The sequence below is a fragment of the Amblyraja radiata genome, chromosome 22, assembly GCF_010909765.2.
Source record: "Amblyraja radiata isolate CabotCenter1 chromosome 22, sAmbRad1.1.pri, whole genome shotgun sequence".
Lineage (NCBI taxonomy): Eukaryota > Metazoa > Chordata > Chondrichthyes > Rajiformes > Rajidae > Amblyraja > Amblyraja radiata.
In genome coordinates, this window is record NC_045977.1 from 9120192 (window position 1) to 9147035 (window position 26844).

Genomic DNA, 26844 nt, shown 5'->3' on the forward strand with positions numbered 1-26844 from the left:
AATAGAGGTAACTGATCTCAATTCTGAGCCATTGGAACATATATTTAAAATGTGCTTTCCCAATTCTTTAAAAAGGTTACTTAATTTTATTTTATCTCAATTTAAATTTCAAAAATCTAATTTAATTTCAAATAGTTCCTTCCAATATTTGTCTCCTATATATAATGTATCACGGTGTGAGAAACCAAATACAAATTAATGTAATTAGATTATATTATATTTCAGTCACAAGGTGTGGCCTTCTAGACCCCATCCTCTGATTAGTTTTTTAAGTCCTTTTATGATTGTAAAATATTGTGAGTAACCTAGCTACATATTTAGAACATTGCCAAACTAACCAAAATTGAATTCTCATAACTTTTCATTGAACCTGGATAGAAAAACAGAAAACCTTTATATGTGAACATTCCTTTATTGTGGATGTTTATTTTATTAAATAGTTTAGATATTTGCAAAGTAATTATGAACAAAAAAGACAAAACAAATGTAAAGGACCAAACCATAACAGATGGAAATTAGTTTAGTTTAGAAAAATTAATATCGGAACATTTGAGATTATCAACTTTAAAACTGAAAAATAAAAATATTTTCTTAATAGTCAGATTAGCTCCACCCATCAACTCCATTCTCATTTTTGTCCATCCGACGAGATAGAATGGACAAATTGATTCCACTACTCTCTTATCTCAGAATTAAAGGGAAATTTAACCAACGTGAGATGAGTTTCTGTATCATGTTCAGTGTGTGAATCAAGGATGGCAACACTCCCTAACACTCAGCCTGAAGGCAGCTCACTGAGCATTTCCTCCCATTCCAAAATAATTCACAAACGGGTACTTTTACCCTATAGCAGGCAATGCCAACTCCAAGCCAAGTCAAGCAGGATGGTGCTCTCTCACTAGCAAAGAGGTAGACCGATTTGGCTGATTTATACTGAAAAACAAATCAGAAACGATAATTAAATGACTTACAAATCTATTTAAACAATAAAAGTAAATGAGACCTCATTATAATATTGGTAGTATGTAATCTCCATGCAGACTCTCCCCAGCCGAATGCTGACCTACAGTATGTATGGCTTGTACACGCGAATAAACATTTTGGAATCAGTGGGGGATGGATCGGCTGCATTTTCTAATGTGGGGTATCAAAGGTTCGCAGCCGCCAGTGCCTGGTCATGCTCCAAAACCTCAACATTTGCAGCTGCATTTCTAACTTACAAATCGGTTGGGTTATGAACAGTTCACAGGAAGGTAACCCTTCTGTAACTAGGAATGACTTGTTACATCTCTTGTCATCATTTTGTTGGGCAGTATTTAATGTAGTTGTGAGCCTCAGATGCTGAAAAGGTAGCCATCCCAGTTACAGAGGCAAATTCAAAATAGAGGGAATATTTGAGGTTAATAAAGTGGCAGGCACCAAGAAATAATCAGAAAAAATTGACAGTTTACATCAAGAATAAAGTAATGGTAAGTTCCATTGAGTGCACCATACAGTTCAGGAAGACTGATGGAATTGTAGGAAAATCGATACATTTGGTGTTGGGCATGACTAGGGACAGGGTGACAGAGATACACAGAGAAAAATGAAAGGAATTCTAAGTAGCGAGGAGCCAAACGCTCCGGACGAGAGAATTTTATAGTGACACTGCAATAACTTTCATCGTGCCTCTTCTATAGTCCATTTACTATGAACCCTTATTATAACGGACCATAACAGAAGGAATGGTGGCAGTTGACTGCTTGAGTTATATCGATAAAGAAAAAGAAAAATAAAGATGTCATATGAGCCCATTCTATGCAATAATTGACTTTTGATGATTCTCGTTCATTTATATTTTCCACAAAATTGGGTAATTATTAAAATGTCCTTACTGACTCCTCCTCGCCTTCCTGGAGATAGATGGATCCTAGTCTCAAGCAGATGCAATGCATGTCAAAAGCATCATCGACATAACACAGTGTGCGTGCATAATGTTCCTTAGCCTCAGCATAGTCTTCTTTCATGTAGCTTAAATGTCCCAGTAAAGCCCATAGATCTGAATTCTGAAATAAGAAATTTATAATTGTTGAGAAAAAATTTAATTTTCTACAAACAGTAAAGAAATGTTAGAAGCACAGTTTGACACAAAGGCTTGCAAATTATTTGCAACCATCACAGTGTAGTTAATTTATATCAACATTTGGTTTTCGGTGATGCTGTTATATCAAGAAGTTTGGTTACACCTGAGAAAATGTGCTAGATTAACTATACAGTGCAAACAATATAATGATTCCAAAGCAGCATAAAATAAATTAAAATATGTTTTTACCAAGGTAATGGCTTTACAGACAAAACTGGAATAAAATGTTTACGTATAATATCTGAAAATATGGACACTGAGAACGAGGGATAATCCAATTGCATTGAATTGTTGAATATTAGAGATATTTTCAAAGTTTACCTCGAGATCGAGGAGACTCTCGTCTGCAGCGGCCTCTGCAGTCCGTCTGCGTTTTTATTATTTTATGTCTATGTTTTAATGTAGTTTTTGTTATTTTTGTTGGGGTATGTTTGTGGGGGGGTGGGGGTGGTGTGGGGGGGTTGGGGGTAACTTTTAAATCTCTCCCTGCACGGAAGACCCGACCTTTTCTTTGTCGGGTCTCCGTTGTCGTTGGGGCTGCAACGAGGAGCGGCCTCCAACAGGAAGACCGGGGGCTCCAGTGCCGACACTCACCTCACCGTCGCGGAGCTGGCCGAGTCCAGAGCGGGTGGAGCTGTGGTGGACGCTGCTGCGGCCCGACCCCCGGAGATTCGGTGGCTGCAACTGCGGGTTTGGCGGACGGCACCGGGAGCCCACGGGTCCCTGGAGGGAGACCGCTTTTGAGGGCTCCCGCAACGGCGACTTCTCCCGCCCGAGTTGCGGGGTTGAAGAGCTCCTGGAGCGGGGCCTACATCACCGCCCCGCGCGGCTTGGAATGGCCGCGGGAGTTTGCGAGCGCGCGCCGGGGGCTCTAACACCAAGACCCGGTGTGCGACCTTGCATCACCCGGCGTGGCTTAAATGGCCACGGGACAATCGCCATCGCCCGCCGGGGGCTTTGACTTTGACTCTGACATCGGGGGGGGGGGAGTGCAGTGGAGAGAAAAGTTTTTTTGGCCTTCCATCACAGCAATGTGATGGATGTTTATGTAAAATATGTTGTGTCTTGGGTCTATTTGTTTGTAATGTATGGCTGCAGAAACGGCATTTCGTTTGGACCTCAAGGGGTCCAAATGACAATAAATTGAATTGAATTGAATTGAATTGAAAAGGCAATATTGACAAAAGTAAACATTACTGACAAATAACTTACAAGATTGTCTCTATGCAATAATGCTGATGGGAGGCAAAAACAGAACATTTTTAGTGCAACCAATAGTCAAGTAGACAAGTTGAGATTGTTGCTTTATGCACAAGTAAGATGAGGTACCGGTATTACGAAAATCATGGACACAGTCTCAGACAACACAGAAAATCATAAAGTACACATGAATTCTGCGAGCCTTGAAAAGAAAAAGTGTGCAAAAAATGAGACATTTGTGCAAAGTACAATTAGAAAACAAGAAGTGTGTTAGTGTTCCATTATAGGATTCAAGTTGGTTTGGGTCGGGTCCGAAACCTGATGGTTATGGAAATAGGAGTATCAAAAAACTTTAAACTGTCTTAATTTCTCCTTGTTTCATCCAGCTTGTATCAAATTCACTTACATGATGCAAGGGGGAGAATTTCAGGATTCCAGGACTGCAGAAAGTTGGAAAGATCTTTAAAATACTATAACAGCATTTACAAAACACTTGGACATGTACATGAACAGGAAAGGTTGAGTGGGATGTGGGCCTAACATGGGGAAATTAGATTAGCTTAGATGTGGCATCATGGTCGGCATGGATGAGTTGGGTTGAAATGCATGTTACCTTGCTGTATGACACTAACACCAGGAGTATCTGAATGCAGCAACAAGATTAATTAACATATTTCAAATAGGAAAGGAATTTAATAAGATTAAATACTCATTTGGGATACCTCCACCATGCAAGTCTCCTGCATTTAACAAATACTGCTCTGGCATAGTTACATGGAAAATAATTATGTACAGTCTAAGTCTAAGTTTCTGAATTGTATCTAGTCTTAGTGCACTCAGTTTTTAGGCAAACGACTTACTCCTGTGATTGAAAAATTTAATTAGCTGTGTTGGCCCTTGAATGACCATGCATCTGTCCTAGAAAATAATATAATAGGACGAGGAGTAAGAAAGATAAAGCATTGGATTATTCTGAAGCCAACCCAATGCCAGGGCTAGCCATTGCCAGTCAGATTTATATTTTCTATTGCAGAGAGCTAAATGAATTAAGCCTCCACATCTGAGAGGTCCTGCGAGGTCAAGTGCTGCCTAAAATGTGAGTGGATGTCAGGCATTATTGAAGGTCTGAAGAAGGGCTTCGGCCCGAAACGTTGCCTATTTCCTTCGCTCCATAGATGCTGCCGCACCCGCTGAGTTTCTCCAGCATTTTTGTCTACGTTCAGGCATTATTTGTCTCAAATGTTAGCATTTGCCAAGTTTGCATAAAAGTCTGAGATGAATTGAACTACAAAACTATCAGTAAAATCAGATTAGTCCATTACATCCCAAGAGTCAGTTTTCATGATGAAGGACAGCAGTCCAGTCTAATGGTGATGTTGCAATAGTGAGTGAGGGAGAGGATGCAAGATGCAGATAAATTCAGCCAATTCTTATTCAAATATTATTCAATTCCATCGACAAATTTAGATAGATTGGCTGAAAATTTCAGTACCATTTGACTTAAAAGGAAATTCAAGACCTTTTATCTGACAAATTGTCAGGGTTTCACTGCTTTCTTTTAATTTACTGACTTACCTGATGATTGATTCGTCCTGCTTCTGAAATACATTCCTCTGCTTTTCCTAATTCCCCTTGCTGTACATAAAGTCGAGCCAGAACCACGTGATATTCACAGCTTAACCCACCTTCTGTGCAAATCACCTCATGTGCCAAAGCTCTGGATACAAACTAACAAGAAGAAGAAAAGTTTTCATGAGTTGCTGTGGACATATCTTAATTTGGCAGACTTCTAATGCAGAGTGAAAAAGAAAGAGAATGAGTCAGAGAGAATGAGAGAGTGAGAGTAAACAAGCTTGTAAAAAAGAGAGAGAGAGAGAGAGAGAGAGAGAGAATGAGAGGGAGAGAAACAGAGTGTGTGTGAGAGAGAGAGAGAGAGAGAGAGAGAGAGAGAGAGAGAGAGAGAGAGAGAAAATAAATTCATTGATAATAATGTGTTAGTGAAGCATTACTAGGAATTCATAGCTTGTGAAACCATTTTGTTGGTCCACTAGAATGAGTGGTAAGTCAGAGATCACAGACTTGTAAGCGACACTTCCCGAAATATAGACTTGGACATTCATACAATATTGAAGGGAAGTAGTGGGTGATTAAAGTTAGGTGTCCTTCAAATCCTACTTTGTAAAAATCTTTGGCTACAAGGAAGCCTTTGACGAACTTTGCAATAGGGCTCCAACATTTTCATTCTGATGGAACCACCCCAGAAAATATGATGTTGGAAATTCACAGAATGTCTGCTGTACGCTTTCAGAGCAAATGAAAACATGTATCCCAAATCTTAAGGATGATTATGGATTATTGTTAGTTCTCCAAATTTCCAAACGTTTGTTTACTTTTAAAAATGAATAATTGCAATGTTAACACTTATCCTTTGATAGGTATGTACAGTATACATTTGGACATTTTGTAAACTCAACAATATATTTGAGGACATAAGCTAAATTACTTGAACTTACATCTTAAGAAAACAGAAAGTATTCATCATCAAGCATGGGATCCTGCAGCTCCTCATAACCATCTCATTGATACAGTCATGGAACCAATTTTACCCAATTATGAATAGCAAGCTTTCTCCTTATACTTATTGACTTAGTTCTAACTCAATAAGCATAAGCTCGTCATAAATCATTGACTTTTTCTGGAGTGTCCCCCAGGATCGATACTAACATAGATGTGGCACTGCACAGGACGTGGTTTGGATTCTAGGAATTAAAGAATGCCACAGTGGAAGTTTGATCAGTGAGAGGGGGCCAGCAAATACAATGCATTTCAATGAAATTGTGTAACAAAACCTTAGGGTTTCCTGGAGACCTGCCAAGCTTCCTCGCTCAGGTAAATTCTAGGTAAGTTCTTTCTTTGTTTTGATTGCCTCTGTAGCCCAAACCATTCTCTCTCTGTAACAGTGACAAATTAATATACTCCTATTTCCAAAATGTAATAGGTTGCCATATAACAAGAAAGCTTTCTGAAAGAACAATTGAAACTAACCTGCAATGCATTAACGTCCAATAGAAACCTTGCTGTTTGCATGTAAATACTTCTTGTTAATACAGATGTAGTTTCTTTTCGTGGCTGCACAGTTTTTGGAACAGGTACTGGCTCTTCTTGTTGCTTTGGTGATATGGGACTTTCAACGGCATCAATAACTTTTTTTGCTTCTACTAAAAGTAGAACATTAACAATTATGTAATATTTGACAGTTCGTCATGAAGTATTTGATTTGAATCTGGAGCAACATCTATTCATTTTTTAATTATTTGGACTTCACAAAACAGCTTTTAACTAGCTGCTAGAGGAAGTCGGTGGGTGGGACAGCATCTGTGGAGGGAAATGCTCAGATGACAAGACTGGAGTGTAGGAGAAATAGCTGGGAGAATATGCTCCTTTATTCCCACAATTATTTTTCTTCTTTGCTTACATAAACTGTCTATCCCACTTATGAGGTTGCTTCATGCCAAAGTGCCAAGAGAAAGAGCACACAGTGTCCATTGATTCATTCAAGGTCTCCAAGACTGGTGGGTATACTAAGAGTTAGAGTGCTTCCTGGGGCCACCATATTAATTTAAGTTTTGTTTTAATGTTGTAAATAAAGTTATACTTTTAAGTTAATAGAAATAACATAATATAAGGCTTGAGGATTAAAGCCAAAGGAAATAGTAAATGAAAAATATTCCAATGCATGGTGTCATCCTAATTGCCAGGTAGTGCTGATTCTGCAATTAGAAGGAGCCAGCCATTCCAGCCAGGTTGATGCTTGTGATTAGACTGGCGACCTGGCTCAAGCTTGATGGGACCAACCTGTGTGTGTCAGGTCCACATCAGGACAGACATAAATAAATCTGAGTACTCAGATGCAGGCCATATTCAAATTGCATGCCCTTGGATTATATTTGAATTTTACACCAAAGATCGTACATTCTTAAATTCTGGATGAATGCACAATAAAAGGGCATAATTCCTATCTCTCAAAAGGCGAGGTATTAAAGATAAGAAATTAGAGAATGTGAAAGAGAAATAAAATATATTCAGACCTATTTCAAAAGATGTCTTCCTTATCTGGCTGAATGTAGATTCAGAGTCTGGAATTGTTTCTGGAGGCACCTCAACTGCAGTTGAAGCAGACTGTAAGCTACCGGTGTCAGGAACTACAGGTTTAATTTCCTCTGTAACAGCTTGTGAATCTAATGAAGACGCAAACAAGATTATATTCATAACCTGTAACAAAATGCATGTTACGAAAATGGCATAAAAAACAGTAGCAACAAACCAGACTGTTCTCTGATCCTATTCATCACTCATAATAATGATTGCAGAATATTAATGTCAACAACACTTTCCCAGTATATCTCCAAATTCCTTGATTCCCAAGTTATCTTGATCATAAATATACTCATCAACTGAGCAGCCAGAATACCCTTGCTACAAAATTCCAAAGATCAGTCATCTGAAAGTATATATTTTTTCCAGTTGGGAAAACAGTGTCAATCCTTCAAATGATTTTTTACATTTCATTGACATTATCTTAATTGTTCTAATATTCCTATAGTTAGACCCTCGAGTCCTGGCAATATCCTTATAAATCTTCTATGCACCCTTTCAAGCTTGACAACATCTTTCCTACATTTGGTAATCAAAACTGAACATAATACTCTAAATGTGGATTCACCAATGTCTTATACTATTTTAACATGACCTCTCAACTTCTTTCCTCAATACTCTGACCGATGAAGGTTAATGTGCTGAAAGCCTTTTTCACCACCCTACTTGTGACGCCACTTTCAAGGAACTGCATTCCTAGATCCCTCTGCTCTACAACACTCTTTAGGTGCTGCCCTTGTTAGACTTTCCAAAATGCAACACCTCACATTTCACTGTATTAAATTTCATCAAACATTCCTCAACCCACCTGCCAAACTGATCAAGATCCTGCAGCAATTTTTGACAATCATCTTCAGTATCTACAATATCACCCAATTTAGTGTCATCTGCAAACATGCTAATCATGCCTTGTATGTTCTCTTCCAAATCACTGATATAGATGACAAAAAGCACCAGGTCAAGCACCAAACCCTGAGGCACAACACTAGTCACAGGCCTGCAATCTGAGAAGTAACCTTCCATCATCACCCTTTGCTTCCTCCCACAAAGCCAATCTTCTATCCATTCAGCTATCTGTCTATGGATCCTTTGGGATTTAACTTTTCAAACCAGCTTATCCTGCAGAACTTTGTCAAATACCTTGCTGAAATCCATAGATACAACATCTACAGCTCTGCCCTCATTAACTTTTTGGTCACATCTTCTTAAAACTCAGATTTCTGAGACATGACCTCCCACACACAAAACCATGCTCACTATACCCAATCAGCCCTTGTCTTTCTAAATGCATATATATCTTATCCCTCAAAATGCTCTCTAGTACGTTCTGACTGCACTGGCCTGTAGTCCCAGGCTTTTACCTGCAGCCCTTTTTAAATAGAGGCACTACATTTGCCACCCTCCAGTCTTCCAGCACCTCCTCGATTGTGATACTAACTACTCTCACTTCCATTGACTGCCCCAAGTTCCTTAGTCCTCATGTCTTTCTCCACAGTAAAAACAAAGGAGAAATATTAATTGTGGACCTTACCCATCTCCTGTGGCTCCAAACAAAGTTAACCTCTTTGATTCTTAAGGGGTCCCACTCTCTCTCTCTCTCTCTCTGGTTACCCTTTTTCCCTTTATGTACTGATGAACTCACTTGGGATTATCCTTAATGTTATCTGTCAGTGCCATCTCCGGTCTCCTTTTAGCCCTCCTGTTTTCCTTTTTATTAGGTTGCTCCTCCATTCCTGAAACTCCTACAGGGATACACAAACCCAGCTGCTTATATCTGCCCCATGCCTCCTTTTTACTCTTGACCAGATCCTCAATTTCCTACGTCTTCCTTATGTGCACCTGCATTGCCCTTCACTCAAACGGGAACATGCATGTCCTGGACTTTTGTCGGAACACTTTTCAAATATCCCACTTTCCTGACTTTTACGTCAAACAACCTGCTCCAATCAACTTGAGCGATTGCCTGTCTGATACCCTAAAAATTTGGCTTTCCTCCAATGTAGAATTTTAACTGCCCTGTATCTATCTATAACTATTTTAGAGTTATAATGTCAAAGCCATACAGCGAGACAACAGGCCCTTTGATGCAACTTGCCCACACGGGCCAACATGTCCCAGTTACACTAGTCCTACCTGGCAGCGTTTGGCCCATTTCCCTATAAACCTGACCTATCCATGCACCTGTCCAACTGTTTCTTAAATGTTGCGAGTCACTGCCTCAACTACCTCCTCTGGCAGCTTGTTCCATACATAGGTGGAAAAGTCACTCCTTAGATTCCTATTAAATCTATTCCCCTTCTCCTTAAACCTTTGTCCTCTGGTTTTCAATTCCACTACTCTGGAAAAGGGACTTTGTGCATCTACCTGGTCTATTCCTCTTATGATTTTATGCACCTCTATAAGTTTATCCCTCATCCTCCTGCGCTCCAAGGAATGGAGTGTTATATGTGAATTGTGGTTAGTTTGTGACCCATAGTGCTATGGCCATAGCGCTATGTTTAAAGCCCATAGCCCTGTGGCCATTAGCGCTATATTTAAAGTCCATTACGCTGCGGCTGGTAGCGCTATATTTAGAATCTATAGTGCTGTAGCTGACAGCTCTTTGTTTAAATTCACATGCACTAAGCCGACAGTGCTTTGTTTAAACCTGTATAAAGGAAGGCGATAGTAAGCCATAAATTAGTTCATGTACGAGAGGGGTTCACCGAAGGGCTGAGTCGCGATCAGCACCGTGGAACGGAGGCAGAGAGACAGGGAGGTGCGCTGCTGTAAAACGGACCCCACGCATACCAAGTATTGTTTTTGTTCTCTTTCTTGCCAATAAAATTGATTTGTAACTAAACAGACGAGTGAGCCTTTTTCTGTTCTACTAGTCATATTTTTGAACCTGTTCCCTTGTAACAAAGAGTCCCAGCCTACTCAACCTCTCCCAATAGCTCAGACTCTCTAGCCCTGGCAACATCCTTGTAAATTTTCTCTGTACCCTTTCTAGCTTGACAACATCTTTCCTATAATATGGTGCCCAGAACTGAACACAATACTGTTATAGATAGACATAAATGGGGCTTCACCAATGGGTTATACAACTGCAACACGACTTCCCACTTCTATCGTCAATACTCTGATTGATGAGATTCGGTGGGCGGCGCGACTCTCGTCAGCAGCGGCCTCTGCAGTCCGTCTGTGTTTTCTTATTTTTTGTCTCGTTTTTATGTAGTTTTTGTTTGTTTTTTTGTTGGGGTATGTGTGTGTGGGGGTGGGGGTGGGGTGGGGGGGAGGGGACAACTTTAAAATCTTTCCCCTGCACGGGAGACCCGACCTTTTATTTGTCGGGTCTCCGTTGTCGTTGGGGCTGCAACATGGAGCGGCCTCCAACAGGAACGACCTGGGGTTCCAGCTGCGGAGCTGCCGACTGCTCACCGTCACGGGGCTGGCCGAGTCCGGAGCGGGTGGAGCTGTGGTGGACGCTGCTGCCACCCGACCTCCGGAGATTCGGAGGCTGCAACTGCGGGTCTGGCGGAATGCGGCACCGGGAGCCCGCGGGTCCCTGCTGGGAGACCGCTTTTCGGGGCTTCCGCAACGGCGACTTCTCCCGCCCGAGTTGTGGGGTTGAAGAGCACCTGAGCGGGGCCTTCCACCATCGCCCCGCGCGGATTGGAATGGCCGCGGGACTTTGCGAGCGCACGCCGGGGGCTCTAACAACTAGACCCGGTGCGCGACCTTGCATCACCCGGCGTGGCTTTAATGGCCGCGGGACAATCGCCATCGCCAGCCGGGGGCTTTGACTTTGACTCTGACTCTGACATCGGGGGGGAGAGTGCAGTGGAGAGATAAGTTTTTTTTGCCTTCCATCACAGCGATGTGATGGATGTTTGTGTAAACTGTGTTGTGTCTCGGGTCTTTTCGTTTTGTAATGTATGGCTGCAGAAACGACATTTCGTTTGGACCTCAAGGGGTCCAAATGACAATAAATTGAATTGTATTGTATTGTATTGTATTGTATTGTATGAAGGCAATATGCCAAATTCCTTTCTGACCATCCGATCTACCTGCGGCTCCATTTTCAAGGATAGACACAAAATGCTGGAGTAACTCAGCGGGAGAGAAGGATTGGGTGACGTTTCGGGTCGCAACCCTTTTTCAGATGCTGCCTCACCCACTGAGTTACTCCATCTTCAAAGAACTATGTACCAGCACTCCTAGATCCCTCCGTTCTATAACACTCCCCAGAGGCCTACCATTCACTGTGTAGGTCCTGCCCATGTTAGACTTCCCAAAATGCAACACCTCACATTTCTCTGTATTAAATTGCATCAACCATTCCTCAGCCCACCTAACCAACCAATCAAGATCCTGCTGCAATTTTTCATAACCATCTTCATTATCTGCAATACCACCCAATTTTGTATCATCTGGTGAAAAATTTACAATTATACCAAGCCAATTGATGTACAAACCTGTACGTCTTTGGAGTGTGGGAGGAAACCGGAGATCCTGGAGATATCCCATGAGGGTCACGGGGAGAACGTACAAATTCCATACAGGCAAGCACCCATAGTCAGGATTGGACCTGGGTCTCAGGCGCTGTAGGGCAGCAACTCTACCACTGCGCCACAATGTTATAACTTGGTAAGTTAAACCAGGATAGGATTTGCACAGTAAATGGAAGGGCTCTGGGGAGTGTTATAGAGCAGAGAGAACTATGTATACAGTATGTATACAGTATTCAGGCAACTATGTATACAGTACATAGTTGCCTGAAAGTGGCGATAGAGGTGGAAGGGTGGTAAAAATTGGATTTGGCAACCTTGCCTTCATCGGTCAGGGAATTGAGTACAAGAGATGGGATGTCAAATTGTAACAGTACAAGTCATTGGTGGGAACACCATGAAATATTATGCATAGTTCGAGTCACCCGGGTATAGGTGAGATGTCATTAAGGTGGAGACGAAACAGAAACTATTTTCCAAGATGTTACTGGGACTGGAAGGCCTGAGTTATAAAGTGAGGTTGGAAAGCCCAATACTTTTTTTTCTGGGAGACTGAGGGGTGACTCTACAGAGATATATAAACTCATGAGAGGCATGGATAAAATGGATGGTCACAATGCTTTATCAGGGATATACCGCATTTAAAGGACATGGGTTTAAGGTGAAGGGGGTAAGATTTGAAGGGGATATGAGGGGCAGCTTTTGCACATCGAGGGTAATAGAATGAGTAGCAAGAGGAAGCTGTAGAGGCAGGTACAATTGCAATGTTGAAAAGGCATTTGGACAGGTACATAGACAGGGATATGGGCCAAACACAGACAAATGGGACTGGCTTGGATAGACATCTTGGTCAGCAGACATTGAACTGAAGGTCCTATTTCCATGCTATTTGACTCCATGACAGACTTGTTTCATATTATGAGCAGAGAATTGAATTCCAGAGGTGAGGCGAGAGTGATTCCCTTGACAACTAGGCAACATTTGACTGAATGGGTCATCAAGAAACACTGGCAAAAGTGGTCAATAGATATAAAGGAGAAATCAGTTCAATGGTCGGAGTCTTACACCATACACAGGAGGATACCTGTGTGTTTCCCAGCATCAAGATATCAATGTTGAAGTTCCTCGGGATAGTGACCTGGGCCCAATCATGTGACCTTCCTTTCATTATGAGAGGAGGAAATGAAACAGTAATACCTATGACTCTATGAACCAGTCGAATTCAGGCAAGAGCTGAAAAATGGCAAGTAACAGATGCAACACAAAAGTGCCAGGCAATGACGTCTCCACTAAGTCAGAGTCCAACTAGTTAACCTTGATTTTTAAAGATATTACCTCAACTTGTACCCTAACATCCTTGGGATCACTATTGTTAAAACATTTAAATGTGATGTATTTAAATGACTTGGATAAAGAACAACCAAAGCACAGGAACACACATGGGTAACATCAAAAAAATATTCAGCTTTTATATCCTTCTGTTCAAACTGAATAATTCTACATTACACTCCATTAATATTATTCTTACTTAGGCACTGAACTTCTCTATATCCCTTAGCATACCTTATGTTCCGTAGGACTGAATCTAATACAAACTGAAGTGAATATGAAACATAAAATCAAATTAGGCCATTTTCATGCACACCCATTTCTCCCCTCCTCCCCACCAACATATAATTTGGTAGTGCATGGGTTCTAATAACATTCACCAAGCAAACTAACTGTTATTTTACCTTTTTTGTCATCCTCAGGTTCAGGTTCTGGAACCTTGGTTTCCTTTGCCGTGTTCACGATCACTTCATCCTGAGACCTTTTCGGTGTTTCAGTTGCCATTATAAGCTTTTTTGCCTCCAAAAAGGCCATTTCTGCTAGAATTGTCTGTTCCTGACTTTCATAGAACAATCCTGAATATATAATGATTGCATTAAAAGCTAGAATCTGATTGCTATATGTTATTAATACTTCAAATAATGAAAATATAGGACGGGATGGCAAAATCTAATAGCCGTAAGAATTAACTTTCAATCTTTTGCTCTTCCTTTAGCAAGTATCAGATTCTGTTTGCTATATTTGTTTAGAGAATTTACTCATGTATATCACTACTTTTAAAAAACAGTTGAAAAGCAAGTAAAACAGAAAATGCTGCAAATAATCAGAAAGTCAAACAGAATTAAAATTTCAGATCAATGTTTTTTCATCAGTTCTATCCAGACCCGCTGATTAATTGCAGTACAGGTGCACAACCTTTTATCCGGAGTTCCGGAAACCGAAAAGCTCAGAAAACCGGACATTTTTTCCAGGATGTCGTCTGCACACCAAAGCTCGCGTTTGGCGCCAAACTTGACCCGAAACGACGCACGGTCAACCCAGGTCTATACTACTGGCAATGGAAGAGGCCCAGAAGAGGTAGCGGCTGCCTCCTCCCCGGAGACCGGGGAGACAATTAAACATCTGTAAATCATTGCTTAAATGTTATTCAGTTAGTTTGGAGGGCTTTTATGTGAAGGGGGGGTGAAGGGGGAAACGTTAATTCTTAGTCCCCTACCTGGTCGGAGAGGCGGGGAGCAGGCAATGCCTTACCGGGTCGCCGTGCAGTAAGCTCCGGAGAGCTGTGGCCGCCGACTCCCAACAGAGCTGGGGGCTGCGGGCGTCCGGCCGCGGTTGTAGCTCCGACCCCGGCAACTCTACCCCTGGCTGCGCGGCGCTCCAAATCCAGCGCGGCCCGCGGCCGGACGCCCGCAGCCCCAGCTCCGCGATGTTGTGTGTCAGCGGCCACAGCGCTCGGGAGCTTACCGCACGGCGACCCGGTAAGGCATTGCCCGCTCCCCGCTGGTATCCCAGCGCTGCGACGCCGCCGACTCCCAACATCGCGGAGCTGGGGCTGCAGGCGTCCGGCCGCGCTGGATTTGGAGCCAGGGGTAGAGTTGCCGGGGTCGGAGCTCCAACCGGCGCCGCCCGCGGCCGGACGCCCGCAGCCCCCAGCTCCGCGATGTTGGGAGTCAGCGGCCACAGCACTCCGGAGCTTACTGTAAGGCATTGCCCGCTCCCCGCCTCTCCGACTAGGTAGGGGACTAAGAATTAAAGTTTCCCCCTTCACCCCCCCCCACCACATAAAATCCCTCCAAACTAACTGACTAGCATTTAAGCAATGATTCTCCGGGGAGGAGGCAGCTGCTCCAGACTTTTCAAGCCGCCTGCGCTACCTACCTAATCTACGCTAAAAATCTTCCATTCGGAAATCCGAAAAATTCCGAAATCCGAGAAGTGTCTGGTCCCAAGGCTTTCGGATAAAAGGTTGTGCACCTGTATCTTTAATTTTTTTCCTCACATTTTCAGCAACTTGGAATCTTGTTTTTGGCACAAGTGTTGTACCTATCATTCAAACTTAAATGATGACATTGAATATGATAAGTTACATTTAAATAATATTTAACTGGCAAGAAGCCTGTATGTACTTCTAGCCACAAAATATATTGTAACTGTAAGAGCAGTGTATATGGTCAATATTTTCACCATTTTAAAGGAATGTCAAGAGTGTTAAGAGTGTGACAGAATACTTTCATATGTCTGGATGACTGCATTCCAACATCTATCAAGAACTATAGCACTATACAAGGAGCCAGCTTGACAGATAACTCATCCATCACTCTAAAAAATCATTTCACAAGGATGGCTGCAGTGTATAGTGCATTCAGAAAGTATTCAGACCCCTTCACTTTTTTCATATTCCACAGGGGAGAAGGGCCTTGGTCAGGGAGGTGACCAAGAACCCAGATGGTCACTCTGACAGAGCTCCAGAGTTCCTCTGTGGAGATGGGAGAACCTTCCAGAAGGACAACTATATCTGCAGCACTCCACCAATCATGCCTTTATGTTAGAGTGGCCAGATGAAGCCACTCCTCAGTAAAAGACACATGACAGCCCACCCGGAGTTTGCCAAAAGGCACCTAAAGGACTCTCAGACCATGAGAACCAAGATTCTCCAGTCTGATGAAACCAAGATTGAACTCTTTGGTCTGAATGCCAAGTGTCACATCTGGAGGAAACGAGGCACTGCTCATCCCCTGGCCAATACCATACCTACGGTGAAGCATGGTGGTGGCAGCATCATGCTGTGGGGATGTTTTTCAGCGGCAGGAACTGGGAGACTAGTCATTCTCGAGGGAAAGATGAACAGAGCAAAGTACAGAGAGATCCTTGATGAAAACCTGCTCCAGATCATTCTGGACCTCAGACTGGGGCGGAGGTTCACCTTCCAACAGGACAATGACCCTAAGCACACAGCCAAGACAACGCAGGAGTGGCTTTGTGACAAGTATGTGAATGTCCTTGAGTGGCCCAGCCAGAGCCCGGACTTGAACCCGATCGAACATCTCTGGAGGGACCTGAAAATAGCTGTGCATCGACGCTCCTCATCCAACCTGACAGAGCTTGAGAGGATCTGCAGAGAAGAATGGGAGAAATTACCCAAATACACATGTGCTAAGTTTGTAGAGTCATACCCAAGAAGACTTGAGGCTGTCATCGCTGCCAAAGGTGCCTCAACAAAGTACTGAGTAAAGGGTCTGAATACCCTTTGTACATGTGATATTTCAGTTTTTTCTTTTTAATTACTTTACAAAAATTTCTAAACACCTGTTTTTGCTTTTTTATCATGAGGTATTGTGTGTAGATTGATGATAAAGAAAATGAATTTAATCCATTTTAGAATAAGGCTGTAACGTAATAAAATGTAGAAAAAGTGAAGGGGTCGGAATACTTTCTCAATGCACTGTATATCAGCAACAAATTCACTGCAGCAACTCCAACAGTATCTGCTAAAACCACAACCACACAGGTGCACAGTGGGGTAGTTGGTAGAGCTGCTGCCCCACTGTGCCAGAGACCTGCGTTCGATTCTGACCTCTGTTGATGTCAGTGTTGAGTTAGCACATTCTCCCTGTGATCACATGTGTTTCCACTGGGTGCTATGGTTTCCTCCCACATCCCAAAACCTGAGGGTTCTTAGGTTAACTGGCCCTTTAAATTGCCCCTAATATATGGGGAGTGAATGCAAAAATGGGGCAATATAGAACTACTGTGAACAGGTGATAGATGGTTGGCCTGGACTCAGTGGGCCAAATGGCTTGTTTCCATGCTGTATCATTGAACTATAAACTAAACTAAACCAGGAAGGACTAAATCAGAATTAGGATGGAATGCCAGTATCTGCAGGTTCTGGTCTAAGTAGCACACCATCCTGACCTGGAAATATATTGCTGGTCCATCATTGCGTGGTCTAAATCCTGGAACTCTGTGCCTAACAGCGCTGTGTGGAGTACATTCACCAGAAGGAGTGCAGAGAAGGAGTGATTCACCGAGCATCTTAAGGGCAGTTTAAGGGCAATAAATGCTGGACTTGCATGATGCCCAGCTCCTCAAAAAATGCGTTAAAAATAAAATCTGTTTTTATTGGCTGATTTGGCATATTCTTGTGGACTTGTGCAATCTGCCATTCTCAAAAGCTGCTCTGCCTAAGAGTTTCACCAGTTTATAATAGGCCTGGTGGAGCTCACAATTTAAAGATAAGTATTTCCAGTGAATGTTGGCAGCTCTTGGCAGAACCACCAATATTGCTGGAAATAATAAAGTCTAAGCTGGAAAAAACACTCGATTCCCCAGCTTTATTACCCCCTCAGTTCACCTCCATCTCTCATTCCCCCAATCCAGTGTTATGGTAAAGGTGAATGATTTCAAATGAGCCATTACATCAGGAGGCAAAACTGTACTGCCAATAAAAGAACATTAAATAAATGTGTGCCAAGCACATTAAATAAAATGTTCAGGTATTTCCAAAAGGCAAATCAGACAATAATTGACTGTGGGTAAGAAAGCTGTCCAAACTTTTGATTTGGTATATTTTCTATAATAAAAAATTACTATTCAGTTTAGGTGGTCTTCAGCAATAAATAATTCAGATCTTCTTGGTTCTTGGTTTCTTGGTCCTCCAAAATATTCCAAATGGAATTTAAACTGGAGGTGGTGAAGGGAGATCAAAAATTTATGGCTCTACTTCGTCAAAACAGAGGGAGGTGCATGTACAAGTCAAAGTGTATGTGCACGTATGAGTGAATGTGTGATAACTGACAGTACATCTTGTGAAGAAATAAAAATCTATACAATCTAATCAAAATCTAATTGTCTGAGGTAGGGATAAAAAAACAAAGAAATAATGTAGATCAATTTTAAATTCAAATAATTTCTCACATTATATTGCATTTCTGGGGTATATAGTTAGACATATATTTATTTGTCATTTGCTTGTTATGTCTGTAGAGTAAATAAACATTGACGTTTTTTTCATTACACAGATTGAATCACAGTACAAATAAATTGCAAGGAAAACAATGGGTCAGTATCAGTTTTATGAACTTGATTTCTAATAATCAGATTTACATGTAAGCTACTAGAGAGACAACAAGGCATATTTTAAGACTTACCATGCATTGTCCAAGCTAATACGTTGTTTGGCTCGAAGCATCTGGCACTCTCAAATAAATTATCTGCTTCTTCATAATGTTCATTCATACATGCTAGAATGCCACATAGGATAAGGCTGGACATAAAAGCACTCATATGAGTCAACACAGAAATAATATTAAACAATATAAAGACGATTTAGACAGCACATGTGTATAAAATGAATCAAGATCTCAGTGAAGTTCAGAAATACACTCATTTCTACTTAATGTGAATCAATAAGTACATTTTTCCACCTTCAATATTTTACCTATCACATAATATATCAGATCGATTTATTTTCTATCATTTAAATCAATATAATTATTTAGTAGAACAACTTGCTTGGATTTTAGTTGTGTAGAATCGCTTTTAAGCTGTGGTTGCTACAAACCTTTAAGAAGTTCAGAAGCTAACTAGTCACCATTCCAATTTGAGTGAAAAAAACCCCAACAACTGCAGCTGAGGAGGTAAGTTTATCCACATTCTTATATGATGAAAAGGATGTCTGCGTCCACCTCTTCATCGTTCTGCTTGGATTTATGCATGTGACCGATATGGAACTCGTATTAGCAAACACTTAGAAGACATGAGCAACTGCAGATGCTAGTTTACAAAAAAACACAACGCACTGCAATAACTCAGAGGGTCAGGCATATCTCTGGAGGACATGGATAGGTGATGTTTCGGTTCAGGACGTTTCTTCAGATGGATTGAAGTAAGGATACGAAAGCAGGCCTAGACAGACACACGGAATGCAGTAGAGGAGGTGAAAGTAAACCTCAGCTGGCAAATTCATTTCACTTGCACTTTATGTGCAAGTGACGAATAAAACTGATTGTATTGTATTGTATTGTTTTGGGGTCCCTGGATGGATGCAAGGAAGGAGGAGATTCAGGTGTTACATTTCAATGAGCTATCCTTTAGTCCAATGTGGCCTCTTTTACATTTGCAAGACTAGGACAAAGCGTAGACTAGGCGAACATATTGCCAAACATGCTCAGTCTGCCTCGGTCTGCTGGATCTTCCAGTTGCTGATCATTTTAACTCCCCATCCTCTTCCAGTTGCTGATCATTTTAACTCCCCATCCTCTTCCCCTTCCCATTCCTATACTGACCTTTCTGTCCTGGGCCTCTTCCATTGCCAGTCAGCCACCAGCAAACTGAAGGAACGGCACCTCAAATTCCGACGGGTATCTTACAGCCCAATTATATGAACACTGAATTCTCTACTTTTAAGTCTTTCCACCCACCTCTCTTCCCAGTGCCCCACACTGGCGTGCACCCACTTCTCCCACCACCCTACCTCCTTTCCTCTTCTCCCTTTCTCCATTCCACTATATCTCTCCCACTGGCTCAACGTCTACTCCCCTTCTCTCTTTGACACCATTTGTCCCCTATTCATCACTAGCCTTTTTTCCCCCAATCAATCAAAACCCCTCACCTGTATCATGTTCCAGAATTTGTCCCACTCCAACCTATTTTCTACCTTTCTTCTCTCTACTACAATCAGTCTGTAAAAGGGTCCTGACCCAAAATGGCAATATGGCTTGACCCCCTGAGTTACTCCAGTACTTTGTTTTATTTTCAGCAAGTACTTTAATCATTTAATGGACAACAGAAAACAAAAACATAGAAATCTGGAACTGATACACATATCTATGATCCTTACATCCAGGCATAACTTACACATATGAGCACTTCTGTAAATGGACCTACATATTAAGGCTTTCTTTTTGCAATATGCAGTTGTTGTCAGCTTCTCAGACAGCCATAATGTACCTCCATACCATGTCAAACCTCTATTTCCTGCTGGATAGAAGGAATGGGTGACGTTTCGGGTCGAGACTGGACTCTACTAAGGATTACCTCGCTTACCTGAACTCTACTAAGGATCACAAACTTGCACGCAAAACATGCTGCCTGTCCCGCTGAGTTACTCCAGCATTTTCTGTCCACCTTCGGTGTAAACCAGCATCCGCGGTTCCTTCCTACTTTATTCCCTCCTCTTCTCTGCTCTTCTGTCTATGCACAGCAAGCCAAAGGCTGGCTTCTTAGTACCAACCCAGTTTACTGTATTCTTCAACACCCCTCACCAAATTTGCAGAAAGCATTTTATTGTCATGCATCACAGCATTCTTTGAGAACTGCTCCATCCAAGACCACAAGAAATTGCAGAGATGTGGATGTAGCCCAGATGTAGCCCGGAACATCACGTAAACCAACCTCCCGTCCATTTTCTCCATCGTCACTTCAGAATGCCTTGGCAAGCCCACCAACATAATCAAGATTAGTTTAACCCCAGTCACTTCCTCTTCTCCCCTCTTCCATCAGACAAGAGGTACAGAAGTTTGAAAACGCATACTTCCAGATTCAGGAACAATTTTTTCCCAGCAACTGACCAGGTAACTGAATGGCCCTCTCATCAGCTAGTGTGTGGTCCTGACCTCCCATCTACCTCATTGGAGGCCTTCAAACAATCTTTACTCGGACTATATCAGACTTTACCTGGCACTAACTGTTGTACCCTTTATCCTTAATCTGTACACTTGACTGTAATCCTGTACAGTGTTTTATTTGACTGCTTAGCACACAAACAAAAGCGTTTCACTGTACCTCAGTACAAGTGACATTAAACTAAACTACATTAATTTCACAGGATTGACAAATTATCATGTGTTCATGTAAGAGCTCATGTAATTCTACCCTTGCCTGGGTCACTCACTACAGAACTTTGCTCTGCAAAGTTCACTATAGATCTTTGCTTTGACTTTGGTTAATCCACATTTGGAGTATTGCACAGAGATCTGGTTACCCCATTGCGGAGAGGATGAAGAGTCTTTGAAGAGGGTTCTGAAGGACTTATCAGAATGCTGCCTGGATTAGAGAATATTTGCAAAAAGGAGTGAATAGATAGACGTGGATTGTATTATGTGCAGCACCGAAGGTTGAGTGGAGAGTTGATCAAAGTGTATAAAATGATGGGAAGTATAGATAAGTTAAACATTTAGACAAGTTAAACTTTTTCCTGGGATGGAAGTATCAAATACTAGAGGGCGTAGCTTTAACTTGAAAGGGGCAAATTTAAAGGAGAGGTGCAGGGCTAAAGTTTTTTTTTTACACAGAGAGGTGTAATGCGTTGGTGCCTGGAACATGTTGCTGGATGGTGGAGGCTTTTAGATAGGCATGTGGATATGTAGGGAATGGAGGGGTATAGATCATGTAGGCAGGTGAGATTAATTTAGCTTGGCATCATGTTTGGCACACAAGGGCCTGTTTATGTACTGTACTTTTCTATGTTCCGATAAGTGGTGCTATCATTGGAATATGACTTTTAACCAGATGACAAAAGTAACACAGATGGAATTGAGGACGGTGTTGAAACAACAGGTTAACAGACACCAGATACATTGGCAATCGTGACATCCTTGTACAACATGTTAACACTCTACTATAAATCCCTGTAAGCTATGGTACCCATAAGACCATAAGACATAAGAGCAGAATTAGGCCATTCAGCCATCAAGTCTACTCTACCATTCAATCATGTCTGATCTATTTTTCCGTCTCAACCCCATTCTCCTACCTTCTCCCTATAACCATTTGATACCTTTACTAATCAAGAACCTATCAATCTCCACTTCAAATGTCCGCTCCGCTACCTAATGTCTTGGCCTCCATGGCCATGTGTGGCAATAATTTCCATAGATTCACCACCTTCTGACTAAACAAAAATCCTCCTTATCTCATTCTAAAGGTACGTCCTTTTATTCAGTGCCCTCTGTTTCTAGATGCTTCCATTACGGCAAGCATCCTTTCTACTTTATCATTTTAGAAACCTATGGAAATTCTGTGTAACAAATTAGTCTTTCGTGATTTCTAGGTCTGATCGACTAATCGCAGCTTTAGGAAAGTGAATCCCAATCCATCATCTGTTCAAATAATGAAGAGCATGGTTGGAAGGATTTGCACTGGCGATTCACCTAACAGATCTGTTAAATTAAAATCAAAATGTTTTGGACCATCCAATGAAATGGCTTAGGATTCAGAATAATTGGTCTGTCCACCACTTACTTTCACATTCCAAAACCATCAAAAAAGCTATGAAATTGCACCTCAACAGAGATGCTATATCATTAATTGAGAGTAATAATGGATGGGATTTATGGGATTTATATAGCGCCTTTCTAATACTCAAGGCGCTTTACATCGCATTATTCATTCACTCCTCAGTCACACTCGGTGGTGGTAAGCTACTTCTGTAGCCACAACTGCCCTGGGGCAGACTGACGGAAGCGTGGCTGCCAATCTGCGCCTACGGCCCCTCCGACCACCACCAATCACTCACACACATTCACACACACACACAGTACAGGCTCCCTGTCCTCTTTCATACTGCCCTCCCAGTATACGCAGAAGGGAGAGGATGTTGAAAGACAGGTGCACCATCAAGGTTAACCCTGACCTTCTCATCCATGATGACTTGAACAATCTGTCCAACATGCGCCTGAAGTCCCGTAAACCCTACTGGTGTCCGTTAAATCTCTGGGAGACTTTGACTCCAAGACGGAGTGGCGCAGAGCCTGGAAAGATGCCAACACCAACAATGGAGAGGTCATCATAGACCCCACAGTGAAACCACAGGGTTTTGACCTCTATCGCAAGCAATGGCTAACCCTGAACAGTATCTGCACCCTCCATGCAAGAACAGACTATCACCTGCATAAGTGGGGGATGACAGACAGCCCTGTCTGCGACTGCGGAGATCCAGACCAGACCATCCCACTCATCGTGAATGACTGCCCACTGAGGCTTTTCCCTGGTGGCATCGAAGCCATCCACCCAGTAACTGATGTTGTCCTGGCCTGGATGTCTACCCTTGACCTATAACTTTAGGCTGTGCACGCCATACGCAAGAAGATTAATTCAAGGCTTAATAGGACTATAAAAAAGTAAGTCTCTGACCTGTTTATATGTTCTTGGTTTACTGCAACAGCCTCACGGAAGCATTCATCTGCTTTGACATATTCATTTAACAAAAGGTAGAAAGTACCATAATCGAACCAGTGTTCAGGATTCAATTTGTCACGTGCCAATCGCTGCAAAGGAAAGAAGAGTTATAATTCTGTTTGTTCAATTAGTGACACATTTCCAAATCTTCCGTCTTCTGCATTCAATTCCCAAAGGCAAAAGTAGAATTTGACACACAATTTGGTTGAGATGGCCGAGGTATCTATGATGGCGATAAGTAACAATCATTAATGTCTCTTGATACATTGATAAGGAGCTTCGTGCAATTTTAAAGCATTTCTTTAAAAAAAAAAAGGTGAATTTGCACACTCATTTTATCTAAAAGTTGTACAAACAGTTTAGGGATAACTTGTTACATAAAAACATGGAGCTACTGCTTGCAGAGCATCCATGAGTGTCCTAAATGCCATGAACACGGGACATAACCGAAAAGTTCATTATTTTTTACCTATTAAATAAGAATGATCTTGCCGCCTCTGTACTGTCAGTCATATCTATATTGCTAAATCTCTTTTCTTGACCGCTTTTGGCCTTCTGTGCTGCAATTTCCGAGAGAACGCTGCCACCTACGGCCGTCATTTTTGACCGCCTCGCTCAGAGCCCCCCTCCGCCACATGTGTGCCGAGGATTTTTCCCGTCGTTGAAAAATTACAGAGATATTAATGTTGTTACAAAATTCCCCATTCTCTCTGCTGCCCCTGCTGGAGGGAGGGGGAGGGACTATAAAACCAGGAAGTGGTGTGCCTCAATCAGTCTCTGCAAGTGGTGTGCCTCAATCAGTCTGTGCAAGTGGTGTGCCTCAATCAGAGCTCTGAATGACACTGAACAAATGTCTCCACAGCTGTGATTACCCATAATGTGGTTTGAAAATGAAAATATGGTTAAAATAAAAAAGCACTGCCTGCAAATGGTTGTTTGGGGGGTTTGGGTTGAAATAAAAAGGCACTCTCCCCCCCCCCCCCTCTCCTCTCCCCCCCCCCCCTCTCCTCTCCCCCCCCCCCCCTCCTCTCCTCTCCACCCCCTCTCTCTCTCCCCTCTTTTTCTCCCCCTCCTCCCCTTCATCTCCTCCCCTACATCCCCTCCCCCACCATCCCTCCCCTAAACCCCCCTCCCCTCCACACACCCCTACCCCCTTCCCTCCACCCCCCACTCCCTGCTCCCCACCTCTCCTCCTCCCCTCACCTCACCCCCCTCTCAGCACACCCCCTCACTCCCCTCTCCCCCCCCTCCTCCCTCTCCTCTCCCCCCCCCTCTCCTCTCCCCCCCTCTCCTCTTCCCCCCTCTCCTCTTCCCCCTCTCCTCTTCCCCCCCTCTCCTCTTCCCCCCCTCTCCTCCCCCCCTGTCCTCAACCCCCTCTCCTCTCCCCCCCCATCTCCTCTCCCCCCCATCTCCTCTCCCCCCCATCTCCTCTCCCCCCCTCTCTCTTTCTCCCCTCTTTTTCTCCCTCCTCCCCTCCCCCACTGTCCCTCCCCTAAATCCCCCTCCCCTCCACACACCCCTACCCCCTTCCCTCCACCCTCCCTGCTCCCCCCCTCTCTCCCCCTCACTCTCACCCTCTCTCTCTCCTCCCCTTCACCCCCACATTTCCCCTCTCACCCACCCTCCCTCTTCTTCTCCTCACCACCCCCTCTCCCTCTTGCCCCTCTCTCTGTGTCTCTGCCCCTTCTCTCTCTGCCCTCACTCTCTACCCACCCCCCCTCCCCCCCCTCTCTAGATGTGACTGCAAGTTGGGGGCTATGCGTCAGTAGATAGGGTGGTTATGGGGTAAAAGGAGCAAATTAATAATATTAATATAATATCAAGGGGGGTAATTAGCGTGAGTGCGGGGGGGGGGGTGGAATAGTTAGTGTGTGTGACGCTGCATGCCGCCTCCCCCCCCCACAACCGCACGTTGGGGGAACAGACCCAACGGGTCTGCACTTGGTCTAGTACTTCATATTAGTCCAGTTTCTGTTTGGTAATACCATGTTGCTCTTTTCTCACATCTATCCAAGGCAGATGGTTGAGGAATTCTAGATCCTCAGTTTGGATGCCACAGCTATCCCAGTTAAGAAACAGCAGTAAGACACATTCATTTTAAAATTAAAATAAAGACCACTAATGTACACAGCTTCTAGCAAGTAAAAACAGAAACTGGAAACTAGCCACAGGGAATTTAAACTCTTATTACCTTTATAATTAAATTACCTTCTTCTCCTCTTTACCTTTGTAGCTCCTGCTTTTTTTTTATGGCTCTGGCAACCCCATAGTGTCCACCTAGTTGGTTTTCTCCATCTTGGAATGCCCTATTTTTTATACTTACATCTAAATCCAGGAGAATGCAAATTAGGCTCAATAAGAGAACTGCCGTTGAAATTGTGACCTTGGCAAATCATTCCCAAACACCAAAATATGAATAATAGCCAAAATCTTCTAGCTTATAAATCTATATCTGCAAATTCTTACCTCTAGGTGGTATTTATTTGCAATTTCAAAGTTCCTGTTGGCTTCAGCTTCTTTAGCAAAGTGTTTTAATTGAGCAGAACTAAGAAATGATTCCGGAATAGGATCTGGTGGATCCACATGGAACATCTAGGCAGAGAAAAAGACAATGATTTAGAATTCAATAAGAAATATTCAAAGCTCTGGTAGTACAGGTATTAAAATCAATTGAATAATTTAAGAATCACAATTTTCAATTGTCTTGCAAGTACCAAAAATGAAGTCACTTATTTTCTAAATTGTTTGCATTCTGAAGGTGAAAATATATTCTGTTTTGCAGATTTGCAGTTGAAATTCAAGCTGAATGACCAATGCAAAAATAATGGAGAAAATAAAGTGTAGCAAAATGGCTTCTGATAATAAGAAAGGTGTGCTTCTGCCATATAGCTTTTCTGCAGTGTTCAAATGAATGATAAAAGAATCTAAAGCAAACAATAGAAAATGTAAGTTTAACATGCATAGCTTACTTTATGCAGGGGACTATTTTCAGCAGTGATAATTGTAATAGAAGATAGTTTTCACTATCAATTTGGGTAATGACCGCTTCTGATTAGAATTTGGCCTTAGTTCCATTCAGAAATTATATTTTGTCCCTTCATTGGCCATTTTATGACCAATGAAATTAAGATCCCAAACTAAAATGCAAACACATAATGAGCATGAAAAATGACATGAACATGTAGGGTAAAGAAGGGAAATTTTGCAATTTATTTGTCTTTTTTTTAAAGCTGCTTGCTTGGAATAGTGTCATTTACAGCTCTGGCTCCTGGAAAGGCAGGAATCATTGAGTGGATTTCCCAGTGCTCAAAGTTAATGTTTTGGGTCAGGAATCCGAATTACATTGTAATTTGGAGGGTTTTTAGGTGA

At 42.4% G+C, this 26844-nt stretch overlaps 1 protein-coding gene across 6 annotated transcripts in view; it reads right to left on the reverse strand.

Moving 5' to 3' along the window:
* Nucleotides 1–26844, reverse strand: part of cfap70 (cilia and flagella associated protein 70) — an 80797-nt gene that overhangs the window by 4733 nt on the left and 49220 nt on the right. For 5 of the 6 annotated variants that reach the window (XM_033040334.1, XM_033040332.1, XM_033040336.1 and 2 more), the window contains 9 exons: nucleotides 25942–26067; nucleotides 23431–23564; nucleotides 18447–18562; nucleotides 13701–13871; nucleotides 7411–7560; nucleotides 6368–6540; nucleotides 4898–5050; nucleotides 1875–2045; nucleotides 844–933 (listed from right to left, as the gene is read on the reverse strand). In XM_033040334.1, the coding sequence (XP_032896225.1) occupies nucleotides 844–933; nucleotides 1875–2045; nucleotides 4898–5050; nucleotides 6368–6540; nucleotides 7411–7560; nucleotides 13701–13871; nucleotides 18447–18562; nucleotides 23431–23564; nucleotides 25942–26067 (1284 nt within the window). The remainder of the gene's footprint in view (nucleotides 1–843; nucleotides 934–1874; nucleotides 2046–4897; nucleotides 5051–6367; nucleotides 6541–7410; nucleotides 7561–13700; nucleotides 13872–18446; nucleotides 18563–23430; nucleotides 23565–25941; nucleotides 26068–26844) is intronic. The other variant, XM_033040335.1, reaches the window with a different exon arrangement.